Here is a 14,691-nt window from a genome sequence, read left to right on the forward strand (position 1 = left end):
TATAGAAACATTTAAAATAATGAAAGGGATAGACAAGATAGAGGCAGAGAGGTTGTTTCCACTGGTCGGGGAGACTAGAACTAGGGGGCACAGCCTCAAAATACGGGGGGAACCAATTTAAAACCGAGTTGAGAAGGAATTTCTTCTCCCAGAGGGTTGTGAATCTGTGGAATTCTCTGCCCAAGGAAGCAGTTGAGGCTAGCTCATTGAATGTATTCAAATCACAGATAAATAGATTTTTAACCAATAAGGGAATTAAAGGTTACGGGGAGCGGGCGGGTAAGTGGAGCTGAGTCCACGGCCAGATCAGCCATGATCTTGTTGATGGCGGAGCAGGCTAGATGGCCTACTCCTGTTCCTAATTCTTATGTTCTTATGTTCTTATGTAAGCACTTTACTGTCTCTTTGGTAATAATTTGTTTAGATTCTACTAGGTTATTAGTAAACCTGTACTTGTTCAATTGGGATATGCTGCCATATTATAAATATTATGCTTCAACCAAGCAGGTACCAGTGTGATAGAAACTTGGTATTTGTGTCACTTTCAAGTGCAATCGGCGCAGGACTTTTTAAATACCACCAGTAGATCTCCCATGGCATTGCTTTATGTGAGTCAGAGAGTACAATGATTTATTGTGTGAGTGTGGGAAGGGAGTGTGTGTGTGTGTGTGGGGGGGGGGGGGGGAGTGTGTGTGTGTGTGTGGGGGGGGAGTGAGTGTGTGTGTGGGGGGAGGAGTGTGTGTGTGGGGGGGGAGTGAGTGTGTGTGTGGGGGGGGGGGAGTGTGTGTGTGGGGGGGGAGTGTGTGTGTTGGGGGGAGGAGTGTGTGTGTGTGTGTGTGGGGGGGGGGAGTGAGTGTGTGTGTGGGGGGGGAGTGTGTGTGTGTGTGTGTGGGGGGGGGGGAGTGTGTGTGTGTGTGTGGGGGGGGGAGTGTGTGTGTGTGTGTGTGTGTGTGTGTGGGAGGGGAGTGTGTGTGTGTGTGGGGGGGGGAGTGTGTGTGTGTGTGGCGAGGTGGGGGGGAGTGTGTGTGCGTGTGTGGGGGAGGGAGTGTGTGTGGGGGGGGAGTATGTGTGTGTGTGTGTGTGGGGGGGGAGTGTGTGTGTGTGTGTGTGTGTGTGTGTGGCGAGGGGGGGGGAGTGTGTGTGTGTGTGTGTGTGTGGGGGGGGGAGTGTGTGTGTGTGTGTTGGGGATGGGGGAGGAGTGTGTGTGGGGGGAGTGTATGTGTGTGTGGGGGGGACGAGTGTGTGTGTGGGGGGGGAGGAGTGTGTCTGGGGGGGGAGTGTGTGTGTGTGGGGGGGAGGGGAGTGTGTGTGTGTGTGGGTGGGGAGTGTGTTTGTGTGTGTGTGTGGACGGGGGAGAGGAGTGTGTGTTGGGGGGGGAAGTGTGTGTGGGGGAGGGGGGAGTGTGTGTGGGGGAGGGGGGAGTGTGTGTGTGTGGGGGGGAGTTTGTGTCTGGGGGAGTGTCTATGTGTGTGGAGGCCACGACCTGCGTGAGAACACCAGCGGCAGGTCGGGGCCATAAAAGGAGTGGCGTGGAGGCATCTGGGAGCAGCGTGGTGGCCCCAACCTGCGTGAGAACACCAGCGGCAGGTTGGGACCATAAAAGGACTGGCGTGGAGGCCTCGGAGCGGCGTGGAAGCCTCGGGGAGTGGCGTGGAGGACCCGGGGAGCAGTGTGGAGGTATACTACTTCAGGGAGCAGCACGAGCTAGTGCAGGAGGGCGACGGCAGCGAAGAGTGATGTCATCAAGGTCCAGGTCGGTGATCGGAGCGTGGGCAGGTACAACAGGAGCGGCGAGGTCAGGGCGAAGGAGCGGCAAGAGACTGTAGAGGGACGTGATCGGGGCCCAGGGGAGGCGTGGGTTCGGGGCCAGGGGCCCAAGGGCAGCACGGGCCAGCCTACATTGCGATTTGTGTGCGCGCTAGGTCCGTGCAGCAGAGCTGGTCTCCAGTTGTCTTGGGTAATCCTTGCCACTGGACCAAGACTTAGTTCTGTCAAGCCTGTGTCGTGGCTGGTGTGCAACAGCCACCTCCCATTAAAAAGATCCACGCACAGGCATCTTCCACCTTTGATGATGTAGTTCGGGTCCTTCATAGAAACATCTGTGAACTCATCCTTTTTTGGTGTGGAAGCAAGTCATCCTCGTTTCGAGGGACCGCCTATGATCTATGTAATGTACCACACATTATCAGGTTCAGTGCTCTCACTACAGCAGTACCCCACCCCCTCCCCATCACAACCTGACTTTGAGCTTCAAATCCTGTGATTACCTTCTCCGCAGTAACAAAATCCAAATTCCTAGTCATTATTGTTAATCGGCTTAAAATCCTTGAAGTGGGTTCTCCCAGCATTAAATACCACCGAGAGGAATTAGGTACAAAAGTGTTGAGCATTAAGAAAGAATAGTGCCAATTGTAAATTCTACCCCACAGTCAGACTGCTTTAGCAGCTTTTCCACTTGTTTCAAACTATCAGACAGCACATAGTAAATCTGATTTAAAAAACAGTTGGGCGGTTTAATACCTAGAAAATATAATCAGTTTTAGTGCGTATAAATCTCTATTGCATGCATTTGATTAAGAATCTCCAGGCAAGTTTTATACAAATATAGTAACATTACAATTCCTGTTTTACAGCCATTACAGTACATGAATTTCTTTCAGTTCTTAAACAAACTACTAACTGGAGTACTTCACAGCAGAAGGGTGTTCCACTGGCTCAATAGAAAGTGTTAGGATATGCAGTGCTTTAGTTTCAGTGAATGAGGATATGAACTGGGTCAAGTTAGCACATTTCATTATTCAGGTAATTCTAACTGTGCCTTCCAATTTTATAAAGATAGGACTTCCAGTTTTCAAATTCTACTGGTAAGCTTTTTTATTATTTGTCTAATTGTTACAGATCCTGATGGAATAACCCAAAATTTGCTCCCAGTTTGCTGAAGAGATTTGGTCATTTAGAATGATTAATAAACATGTAGAAAGGTTTACATCAATGCCAGTGCTCTCCTCATCATCTTTGAAATTAAAAAAGTACCATGAGACATTCAGAACCAAATGAATCTATTGGTTGTGTCTGTGTCGATACGTCAATACGTAGGAGATTTAGCTAGTTTATTTTAGGATCGAATACTGGATTCTTCTGGACTATAATTTAGTCATTTGGTTCAGAACTCCTCTTTGTGCAGATTTCTATTGATTCAAATTATTCTGCTTTCACATAGGTCTCCAAAGGCTGTGACTATGTGTTTGTGAGTGGCAAGGAATCTCGAGGCTCAATGAATGCACGGATTATTTTCAACTATGAACACTTGAGTGCCCCACTAGAGCTGACAGTTTGGGTACCAAAGCTTCCTCTGCAGATTGAATTGTCAGATGGCAAACTAAGTCAAGTGAAAGGCTGGAGGGTGCCCATCCTCCCCGACAGAAGGTGAGTAGCCTGAATCCATTTACATTTTACCATCAACCTCACTAAAATGTGTATCTCTATATGACTCCTTTTGCTAGTGGAACAGAGAAAAAAGGGAAAATCCTATTGACTGCATACATTCAACAGAAATTCCTGTGACAGAAATATGTTCTCAGGGCATAGTACACATTGTTCCATATTTACAGTCCTTGAAATGCCATTGTTTTAATATTAGTGGAGCAGCACTACAAATATAGTAACACAAGTTATGAAGCAGAGTCACCCGTTAAGCTTTGCAGGGCCAAATGTCCTGTTTTTGTGCTGCACAATCTATGATTCTGTACGCCAGTCCATTGTTTGTTATTCTAACAGAGACATTAACCAGTTCAAAATAAATAAGCTAATGCCTCTGTTAAAACAATGGACAGAGGAATTGCATACAAATGTGTTAAACGTTTGACATCTAATATTCACACAGCTTAATTTGAGGTGGTAAATCTTTCCATTTGGTTTGCAGTTGATCTGTTAGTTCTTAAAAAATAAGTCCCATCATCATGACTCTTTTAAAAAAGAATTAACAGTTACAAATAATTAGTTTAATAATGATTTAAAAATATGGGTCTGATTAAGCAGTTGGATGGGAGCGGTGATCAAGCTGTAGGGCTGTTTCTCACCTGAAGCACGCTATACTGTGGCTAGGTACTAATTTAAGAGCAGTGGGCAATTGCACTTTTCACGCAATTCCCTCATTAAGGCTTAAAAATTATGGAAATAGATTGAAAGTATTGCCATCATTTCACATGCTCAGGGCCAGGAATGCCTGAAGCCATTCATCACCCATTTTCAACTAGCACTTCTTTGCAAACCCCTTCAGGCATTTTAAACCTGGTACTCTCAAATGGGAATGCCATTTTTATCTGTAGAATTTTGCTGCATTATTCATTGCTCATTGAGTTTCATTCTATTTTTTCTGATTTCTATTGTGGCCTAGTTTGTTTCATTTTTGGATTTTTGTCAGATCCCTATTTTCCAACTGTATCTTTATGCAACATCAGAATTATGAGATTGGGTCTCCTGTTGGGTACATCTCTCTAATTGTAGTTTTTGGAGATGGATATGAAGGGATTGGAGAAGAATCTGTGTTTACCCCTCAGGTAATCTTACAGTACCCACCCTTGCATAGTCATCTGGCGTATACAAATCCAAGTGCACACACCCAAACACGTCTGAGGAAATCTGTTTTCATCAGTTATACCGTCAGCATGTTTGGTGGTATTAACTTTATGTGCAAATTTAAGAAAGAACAGAAGCATTTGTAGTATAAAACTAGTTTATGTAGTGCATTTTACAACCTCAGGACATTGCAAAGCACTTTACAGACAATTAAGTGCTTTTGAAGTGTAATCACTGTTGTAATGTAGGAAATGTGGCAGCCATTTTGCACATAGGAAGGTCCCAGAAACAGCAATGAGATAAGCTGTCTTTTTTTAATGACATTGGTTATGGGATAAATATTGGCCAGGACACAGGGCAGAACTCCCCTGTTCTTCTTCAAATAGTGCCATGGGATCTTTTACGTTCACCTGAGAGGACAGATGGATCCTAAGTTTAACATCCAATCCAAAAGGTGGCACCTCCAGTAGGGTAGCACTCCCTCCATATGGCACTAAAATGTCAAACTAGATTATGTGCTCAAGTTTCTGGAATGGGACTTGAATCCACTAAATTCTAACTCAAAGGAAAGAGTGCTACCACTGAGCCAAGGCCGACACTTTATTAGATGCATATTTTTGTGCCAGCAACAAAATGTGCCCTGCAGCGACCTGGCCATGTATGTGCATGTGCCAACCAACTGAAAAGCTGCCAATGCTTTATATGCTGCCTTATATAGCACCAAACTGTTGTTGGCATTCATTAGGAAGCCATATGCCAAAAGTAAGCAAAAACATATCGGTACTCTTAACAATCTTCACAGATCTAGAAAATTTCTTCCACAGTTACTCCCACAATTTATAGATGTGGGATAATGTATTGACACAATCTGCTATCTCCACTCAGGTATTTTGAACAGACATCCTGATCAGAAGGTGCCCCTTACCTCCAAAGAGATCAACCCTCCTTTTCAGTGGCTACTGAAGTAACATTTCCAGAGCTGCATTTTCAGCAGGTGCAGTCCTTCTCTCCGTTTCCTTCCTTGCTGTCATCTGAAGTGCTGTTGGGAAAACTTTCAATAGAAAATGTGCGACTCAGCTTTATTTAAGAGTAGCAGTCCCTTAAGAACAGCTGACTTGCTAGATGCCATGCCCTGCAAGCTCACCGTGCTCTGTGCACACCAACCAATCTGTACGTGGAGCATATGGAAATTATTAAAATGAGCTGACCGCACAAAATAATGTGATGTCAGCTGCGTAAGTTATTTTCATGCTGTGTACATGATGTGTAGTGACCCCTTTATATTTTTATGACAGTGTTGACTTTTGACATATTCGTGAGATTTGGCTGGAATCAGTTACTGAACCTAACAGCATAAATCTCCACTGATCGAAATTTTACAAAAAACTGACAATAACATAAAACAATCTGGGTGCAATTTCTTTGTAACTGTTTTCTTAAAATACCTGGTGCAAGTTGTTTTGAGGCGTTCTGAAGGCCAGTATAATTTACTGAAATGATAATCAATCCTGGAGATGATGGCTTACATTTGCTAGGGTGGCTCGATACAGAACCAGAGACCTAAAACAAAACATTTCCTTTATCCTGTTTATGGGCTTTGGGAACACTTCAGGCAGAGCAGCTATAGTGTTGCTCTACTTTGGAAGGATGGATTGGATTGGACCTTGCCAGGAGCTGATACTGCATCCTTGCAGGTACCAGATATGCAAATGACCCTATCTCCATGATTTGGATACCTCATTATAAAATGGCAGTGAACCTATTCGTTTGTGGACTACTAGGAGATAATGCTGAAACATTTGTATATAGGTAATTGCTCAGAAGTCTAAAATTCAGCTTTGTTAGTCTAGCTGGGATTTTCCTAATGTTGAGGAAAGATCAATACAGGCCAGCAATGACAAAAGTGTATTGGGGTCGCTATGAGCAGGCTGAGAGCTTTAAACGGTCATTGAAGTACTGAACCACAAACTCACTCATAGCCATTAATTCAGGGTTCAGTACTCTAATTCTCTGGAGATTAATGACTGAAGAATGAACTGTTGGATGAGAGGGGCCGAAAGCTTTATTAATTAGCATGAATCCACAATCAGTTTCCTCTCTCTCTTCATACAAACAAATAAAGGTGCTTTGGGTCTACCAAGTAGATAGATCTGCATTGGCGGTCAGTCAATTTAATCAGGGATCCATTATTTTACAGTCTGCAATGTGAGCATTATTGCTGATTACGTGAAAGTCAGACAAACTTTGTTGCAACAATTCCTAAGATATCAATATTTGGGATCGGCATTAACATGGACAGTTGATGCTGCACAAAGTATCGCAGTGTTTGGGAGCTTCTATCAGGCACCTCTTAGGGATCAATTATAGATTGACACTGACATAATCTGCAGTGGATCACTGGGAAGTTATACTGATCGATGTATTACAAGGTTGAAACATAATTAAGAATTGTATTTTACAATTTCTGAACCCTTTGATTAGTTTGCAGCCTTTCTCCCATGTATCCAATGAATTTGTATATGCACAATTCAGGCTCAGAACATAGTTATTACATTTGTTGATGCTGGGCCTTTTTCCAAATTTCTTACTTATACAAATAAGGAATATAATAAATATTTGTTTGTTACAATAACTTCAGTCTAAAATGTATCAGTTTGGTAACACTCTTCCTTCTTTTCCTGAGTTTAAAGGTTGCAGGTTCTAAACCCCGCCATGGACGTGAGCACATAATCTAACTTGACAATTCACTACCTTATTGAGGTAGTGCTACATTGTCGGAAGTACTGTTTTTTCGTTTAGATGTTAAACCGACTGTCAAAGACCCTGTGGTACTATTTGAAGAAGAGCGGAGAGTTCTCTCGGTATTCTGGCTAGCATTCCCCACTCAGCTAACATTATTATTAGTCAGGAAATGGTGCAAGGGAAATTGAAGGAACTGAAGGCCGATAAATCCCCAAGACCTGATAATCTGTATCCCAGAGTACTTAAGGAAGTGGCCCTAAAAATAGTAGATGCAATGGTAGTCATTTCCAACATTCCATGGACTCTGATTCAGTTCCTATGGATTGGAGGGTAGCTAATGTAACCCCACTTTTTAAAAAAGGAGGGAGAGAGAAAACAGGGAATTATAGACTGGTTAGCCTGACATCGGTGGTGGGGAAAATGCTGGAATCAATTATTAAAGATGTAATAGCAGCGCATTTGGAAAGCATGACAGGATCGGTCCAAGTCAGCATGGATTTATGAAAGGGAAAACATGTTTGACAAATCTTCTGGAGTTTTTTGAGGATGTAACTAATAGAGTGGAAAATAAGGGAAAACCAGTGGATGTGGTGTATTTGGACTTTCAAAAGGCTTTTGACAAGGTCCCACACAAGAGATTAGTGTGCAAAATCAAGGCTCATGGTATTGGGGGTAATATATTGATGTGGATAGAGAACTGTTTGGCAGACAGGAAGCAAAGAGTGGGAATAAACAAGTCCTTTTCAGAATGGCAGGCAGTGACTAGTGGGGTGCCACAGGGTTCAGTGCTGGGACCCCAGCTATTTACAATATACATTAATGATTTAGACGAAGGAATTGAATGTAATATCTCCAAGTTTGCAGATGACACTAAGCTGGGTGGCAGTGCGAGCTGCTAGGAGGATGCTAAGAGGCTGCAGGGGGACTTGAACAGGTCCGGTGAATGGGAAAATGCCTGGCAGATGCAGTATAATGTGGATAAATGTGAGGTTATCCACTTTGGTGGCAAAAACAGGAAGGCAGATTATTATCTGAATGGTGACAGATTAGTAAAACGGGAGGTACGAGGAGACCTGGGTGTCATGGTACATCAGTCATTGAAGGTAGGCATGCAGGTACAGCAGGCAGTAAAGAAAGCAAATGGCATGCTGGCCTTCATAGCGAGGGGATTTGAGTATAGGAGCAGGGAGGTCTTACTGCAGTTGTACAGGGCCTTGGTGAGACCACCCCTTGAGTATTGTGTGCAGCTTTGGTCTCCCAATCTGAGGAAGGACGTGCTTGCTATTAAGGGAGTGCAGCGAAGGTTTACCAGACTGATTCCCGGGATGGCAGGACTGACATATGAGGAAAGACTGGATCGGCTAGGCTTATACTCACTGGAATTTAGAAGAATGAGAGGGGATCTCATAGAAACTTATAAAATTCTAACGGGCCTGGACAGGTTAGATGCAGGAAGAATGTTCCCGACGTTGGGGAAGTCCTGAACCAGGGGTCACAGTCTAAAGATAAAGGGTAAGCCATATAGGACCGAGATGAGGAGAAACTTTTTCACCCAGAGAGTTGTGTACCTGTGGAATTCTCTGCTACAGAAAGTTGTTGAGTCCAGTTCGTTGGACAAATTCAAAAGGGAGTTAGATGTGGCCCTTACGGCTAAAGGGATCAATGGGTATGGAGAGAAGGCAGGGGTGGGGTACTGAGGTTGCATGATCAGCCAGGATCATATTGAATGGCAGTGCAGGCTCGAAGGGCCGAGTGGCCGACTCCTGCACCTATTTTCTATGTTTCTATCATTAAAAACAGATTATCTATTTACTTGCTGTTTGTGGAACCTTGCTGTGTGAAAATTGTCAGCTGCATTTGTCTACACTACAAGTAATCCATTGATTGTACAGCACTGAGGATGTGATAAGGTGTTATATAAAAATGCAGGTTCTTCTTTCTATAGAAAGAACTAGATAGAGATATATAGAAATTGACATTTACAGTTCACAGACTGATAAAGATGCTTGGATATGCCTGGCTTGATTCTGCTGTCTGTGTTATTGTATAACATTGCAACCACACAGAGATTCAGGGTCCAAGAAAGAATTGACTTGTACTTCTGAGACATGCTCCAGTACATTCACACATCGTCAGTTTTCAAACCGCAGCAATTAGTATTGCAGTAAATTCTCTGCAGACAAAAACATAAATCTTTGAAAACCCTAGTCTGCTTGTTTGTTGACGTATAATCACTCGCCGTGTAGCTGCTTCTACTTCAGTCCGTAATGACCTAGTGCCTTCAGGTGATGCAGACTTATACAAAACTCTGCTGGAACTAATTAACTTGTTCCTCTGGTTTTAAATTATCTCATATCTTGGCAAAAAAAAATCGTCTATAGTTTCAAGTATTTGAAGTTTTTTTTTCTTTTCTTTTTGATGGACAAACTTCATTGCCGCTTCTTAGTTCTACATTTTTTGAAGATAATTGGATTTTCTCTACAGACAGCATTGTTAAGGGTCAAATCAGAATATTTCATGGTGTTCAAGCATGAGGTTAGCTCTTATGATTAGACCCGAGGGTTTTATAAATGTAAAAATCAAATCACAGCAGCTAGAAAAAACCTCTTTTCACTGTAATAACTTTTGAAATCATTAACACTTATGTCGATGAAGACTTATGTCACTAAAATCTTTGAGTTTGGGGTATTTTACTGTATGCTTTAAATTAGCTGAGAAGTCTATTTCATTTATATTGGTCAATTAAGTGTGTATTAGGAATTAACGCAAAGAATTAAATTGTGCTGCAGGGACAAGATGGTATAAAGCTGTGACTCCTCAAGAAAATGAGAGTGAGAGACTAGGTGGTTAATATTTGTTGGAAATCCATTCGGATGAAGAATAACAAAGATTCAAAAGAATTGTAGTCCATTTGGTCTAATATTGGTAGTGTAAGTGATGCGATGCTTGGGAGCATTATATGGGATACTATCAGTGTCTGAAGACTGAAAATGCCATAAGGAGTAGAAGCAACAGAAGAGTGAGATGAGGTTGAGCGAAGAGTGGTTGGAATGGTTATTCCAACGCCTTAGAAGCTTGACTTGATTCTCGTCTTAGAGAAGCAGCTGTCCCAGAGGGATCAGCTTCCAAGAACCTTTTCCATCTAGTGCCAAGGTCTGTCTGAAGCTTCTTTCTGTGCAGGCATTGCAAGAGGCCTTAAGGAAATAGGCACAATGCCACGAACCAGAGAGTCAGCATACTGGTGCTGGGCATAGAATCATAAGTGCTACTGGTCAGTGTCCCAATCAGGTCTTTGAAGCCCTGTGCATGTGTAATGTTTAGGCTGACCCTCAGCATATCTACTGAGGCAATGGTAGCTGCTAATCCAGAAGCCACCAACATCCTTACTGTCTTCTCCTTGTGCCTTGTTGCTGCAGAAAAATGCAAATCTGTCACTATCTCTTGGCATTCTGCAGGGCATGAGAAATCTCCTGCAATCTGTTGCATATCTAGGCAGGGGACTCCTCCGCTTGTCCATCAGTTGAACTATACCCATGAAAGCCATCCCCAATTCATCCATATGACACCAATGCTCCCTAATCATTGATCTTTTGAAGACTGGCCCTTGAGATGTGGATCATTAGACTTCTCAATCAAGGATAAGCTTTACTTCCTTCTTTATGGAGGGCAGCACTTTCCCTCTTTTATGGGCTAAACTGAATTACAAGTTGGTATTCTCTGCACTAACTGGTGCTAGACTTTTCTTGACAGGCCATACGTGTTCATACCTCTCTGTGGTGTCCCTTAGTTTCCCTCTGGTTGTCTAAAGAGCAAGATCTCTCTGTGCCCCTGGTGCCTCAGATGCTTTCTCTTTCTCCAGAGAAAGAGAGATAGAGATGAAGGCTGATGTCTAATCCCTCTTTCTCAACACTGTATAATAGGATTGGTCCGCCTAGCTGCCAATCACCTTTACCATCTTAATTGAATTCCTTCCAGGTGTGGAAGTTTGCAGCACCAGTGAGCCTGTTTAACTAAGCTGCCCTGCTAGATGTATTGAATGAAAAACCCATTCTAACCTTAAGATGAAACTGCGCTGGAGTGTGCTGAACAACTTCATGTTATCTCAAAACCAATGTGCCATGCAAAAGTACACAATTTGCTATGCCACCTACTTCTAATCAACATTCTCTAGGAGTTAACCCTTTTGGTGTTTGAACTTGACCTTATATCAACAGTATAATATAAATTAAACCAAAATCTGAATGGTGCAGAAATTGCAATCGGAGGATTCCCGCGGGTGGATGCCTCCAACCTGAAAGATATCTACGAATTTTCCTGGTGGTCCAGAAGATTCGGGGACTTTCGGTCCTGGCCTCTATGCAAAGGCCTGCGTAGAGGCCCACGTATCCCAGGGAGGTAAGCACTTCGCAAGTGCCCCTGGGATCACGTGGGCTGGCCCAACCAATCAAAGTAAGGATATTCCCATTTATACTTGTGGTGAGTTCCATATCTACGGAATCACCATAAGTATGAATGGGAATACCACAAAAACATAAAAAAGACTTAAACATCACATTTAAAATTAATCAAAATGGAATTTAATTAATTATTTAAAACAAAGATTTAATTTTTTGAAAAATAAATTTGCTACAACTTTTGTTTATATAGTGCCTTTAACATAGTAAAACATCCCAAGGTGCTTCACAGCAGTGTTATAAGACAAAACAGATAAATTTGATACTGAGCCACATAAGAAGAAATTACGGCAGATGACCAAAAGCTCAGTTAAAGAGGTAGATTTCAAGGAGCGTCTTAAGGGAGAAACGAGAGATGGAGAGGTTTAGGGAGGGAGTTCCAAAGCTTAGGGCCCAAGCAGCTGAAGGCACGGCTACCGATGGTTGAGCAGTTAAATTCAGGGATGTTCTAGAAGCAGTGGCGTAACTACGCCAATGCAACCAATGCAGTGGCATTGGGGCCCTCGCCTGAAGGGGAGCCCACCACCTGCTCCTTCGCGAACTCATTGGCGTTGTGGCTCAGCTGGAAAACGCTCTTGTCCATCCACTTGGTGAAAGATTTGAACCCGTCGACCCTGCTCTCCATCTCCTGCAGGTCGAGGGGGCTCTGCGGGGTACTGAGCGTCAGAAAGAAGTTGCCCCCCACCATGTCGTCCTTCTCGGCTTTCCTCTTGCCCTGCTCCCAAGCCTTCTCGTCGTTGCAGGTGAGGAAGTGCTGGAAGGAGTCACAGCGGGCCAGCACCGGGTGGCTCATCATGTGGTTCATCCACAAGGTCAGCCCTTTCTTCCGCTTGGAGATGAAGTCCTCCTCAAAGCGGCCGGTGGCTTGCTTCTCGGGGATGTGGGGCACCAAGATGACGGGGAGCTTCTCCACCAGCTGGCCCTACAGCCTGTCGAAGTGCTTGTAGCGCCGGTTGACCGGGCACTGGGTGTGGTTGGGCACCAGGCGGTACGAGATGTAGCTCTTGATGTCCTTGAACTTGGTCTGCTTGGTGGGCTCGTTGATAGAGCAGGTGAACGGGTAAGAGTTCTCCTGCCACTCGGGACCGTGCGGACTGGCCACCACGCAGATCTTGTCGCCATCCTTGACGAAGCTGGCTGCCACGCCCAGGATGAACGCCTTGCCGCCCGACTTGACGAAGGTGAAGCGGTTGAGGTTCCTACTAACCGTGGCCGTGCTCCTGGAGGAGGAGGTGGCGGCCGAGGAGAAGGACATCGAACCCCGACTTAACGGCCGCCAGCCCCCATGCTCATTTGATAACGGCCCGTCCCATCGAAATCTGAGAACCCGCCACTGCCTCCCCCGCTGCCCCCGGACAGCAGCTTATCAGCCACGGTTGAGTTATCGTCCCAGTCGTCGTTGTCGCCGCTGCCTGATGCTGCAGCCCCACCAGGACCAGCCCCCCGAGGCCACCGCTGCCCGTTTGGGCGAGAGGCGGGGGGCAGAAGGTGCTGGCGGCGGGGCAGGCCGGCAGTGGGAAGCCGCTGGGGGACTGAGGCGGCGCCGGGCTGTCGAAACCGCCGGTCGGCACGTTGGGCATAGCGGGAGGCTGGGGAGCTCGGCGGCACCGGCACAGACACCAGGCGCAGCGTTGCTCCCGCTCCCGGCCCGCAGGATTGGCACGTACGAGGCCAGAAAGAGGCCTCTCTGACTGCGGCTGTTGGCCCCCTCCAGCCAGCCCTCGATGTCGTGCTCACTGTACACGTCAGCACCTCGTCCTCCCACACCGAGATCTCGCCCACATTCTTGCTTTGGAAATAGTACAGAGCCCGAATCTGGAGTGCCATCATCCCGCCGTCCGCACCCGTCTCAGCTCCGCTCCCGGACCCCGCGGTAACCCCCACCCCATAAACCTTCCCTCACACCGGTCCAGGCTCCCTTAAACTCCCTCTTCGGCCCCCCGGACTCCTTCTCTCGAGGGGTGGCTGCATGGTCTTCCCTCGCCGGCTGCACTTTTCCCTATCGTTCTGTGATTTAAAAAAAATCTATGTTTGCATTGGGGCCCACATCCTCTAGTTACGCCACTGTATAGAAGGCAGAATTTGAGGAGCGCAGACATTTCGTGGAGTTGTGAGGCTGAAAGAAATTGCAGAGATAGGGAGGGGCGAGACCATGGAGGGATTTGTAAACAAGGATGAGAATTTTGAAATCGAGGTGTTGCTTAACTGGGAGCCAATGTAGTTCAGCAAGCACAGGGGTGATAGGTGATCGTGACTTGGTGCGATTTAGCACATGGGCTGCCGAGTTTTGGATGACCTCAAGTTTATGTTGTGTGGAATGTGGTTGGTCAGCCAGGAGTGCATAGGAGTCTAGAGGTAACAAAGTCATGGATGAGGGTTTCAGCAGCAGAAAAGCTGAGACAGGGGCAGAGGCGGGCAATGTCACGGAGGTGGAAAGAGGTGGTTTTAGTTATGCCGCGGATATGTGGCTGGAAACTCATTTTCAGAGTCCAATATGAGGCCTAGGTTGTGAACAGTCTGGTTTAGCCTCGCAGTTTGTGGCGAGGACCAAAGACAATGGCTTCAGTCTTCCCAATATTTAATTGGAGAACATTTCTGCTTATCCAGTACTGGATATCGGACAAGCAGTCTGACAATTTAGAGACCATGGAGGAGTCGAGAGAAGTGGGGGAGAGGTAGAGTTGGTTGTCGTCAGCGTACATGTGGAAACTGACTCCGTGTTTTCGGATGATATTGCCAAGGGGCAGCATACAGATGAGAAATAGGAGGGGGCCAAGGATAGATCCTTGGGGGACACCAGAGGTAACGATGCGGGAGTGGGAAGAGAGGCCATTGCAGGAGATTTTCTAGCTAGGCTTAGATAGATAAGCATGGAACCAGGCAAGTGCAGTCCCACCCAGCTGGATGATGGTGGAGA

The 14,691-nt window shown here is 45.4% G+C and overlaps 1 protein-coding gene and 1 pseudogene across 2 annotated transcripts in view; one reads left to right on the plus strand and one right to left on the minus strand.

The window, feature by feature from the left end:
- The window catches only part of tmem132e (transmembrane protein 132E), a 999,351-nt gene that overhangs the window by 900,097 nt on the left and 84,563 nt on the right, over positions 1-14,691 (plus strand). For both annotated transcript variants that reach the window (XM_070857286.1, XM_070857287.1), the window contains exon 6: positions 3,221-3,426. In XM_070857286.1, the coding sequence (XP_070713387.1) occupies positions 3,221-3,426 (206 nt within the window). The remainder of the gene's footprint in view (positions 1-3,220; positions 3,427-14,691) is intronic.
- On the minus strand, positions 12,241-13,601 carry LOC139226886 (sorting nexin-18-like; annotated as a pseudogene).

This window comes from Pristiophorus japonicus, chromosome 16 (assembly GCF_044704955.1).
Source record: "Pristiophorus japonicus isolate sPriJap1 chromosome 16, sPriJap1.hap1, whole genome shotgun sequence".
NCBI lineage: Eukaryota > Metazoa > Chordata > Chondrichthyes > Pristiophoridae > Pristiophorus > Pristiophorus japonicus.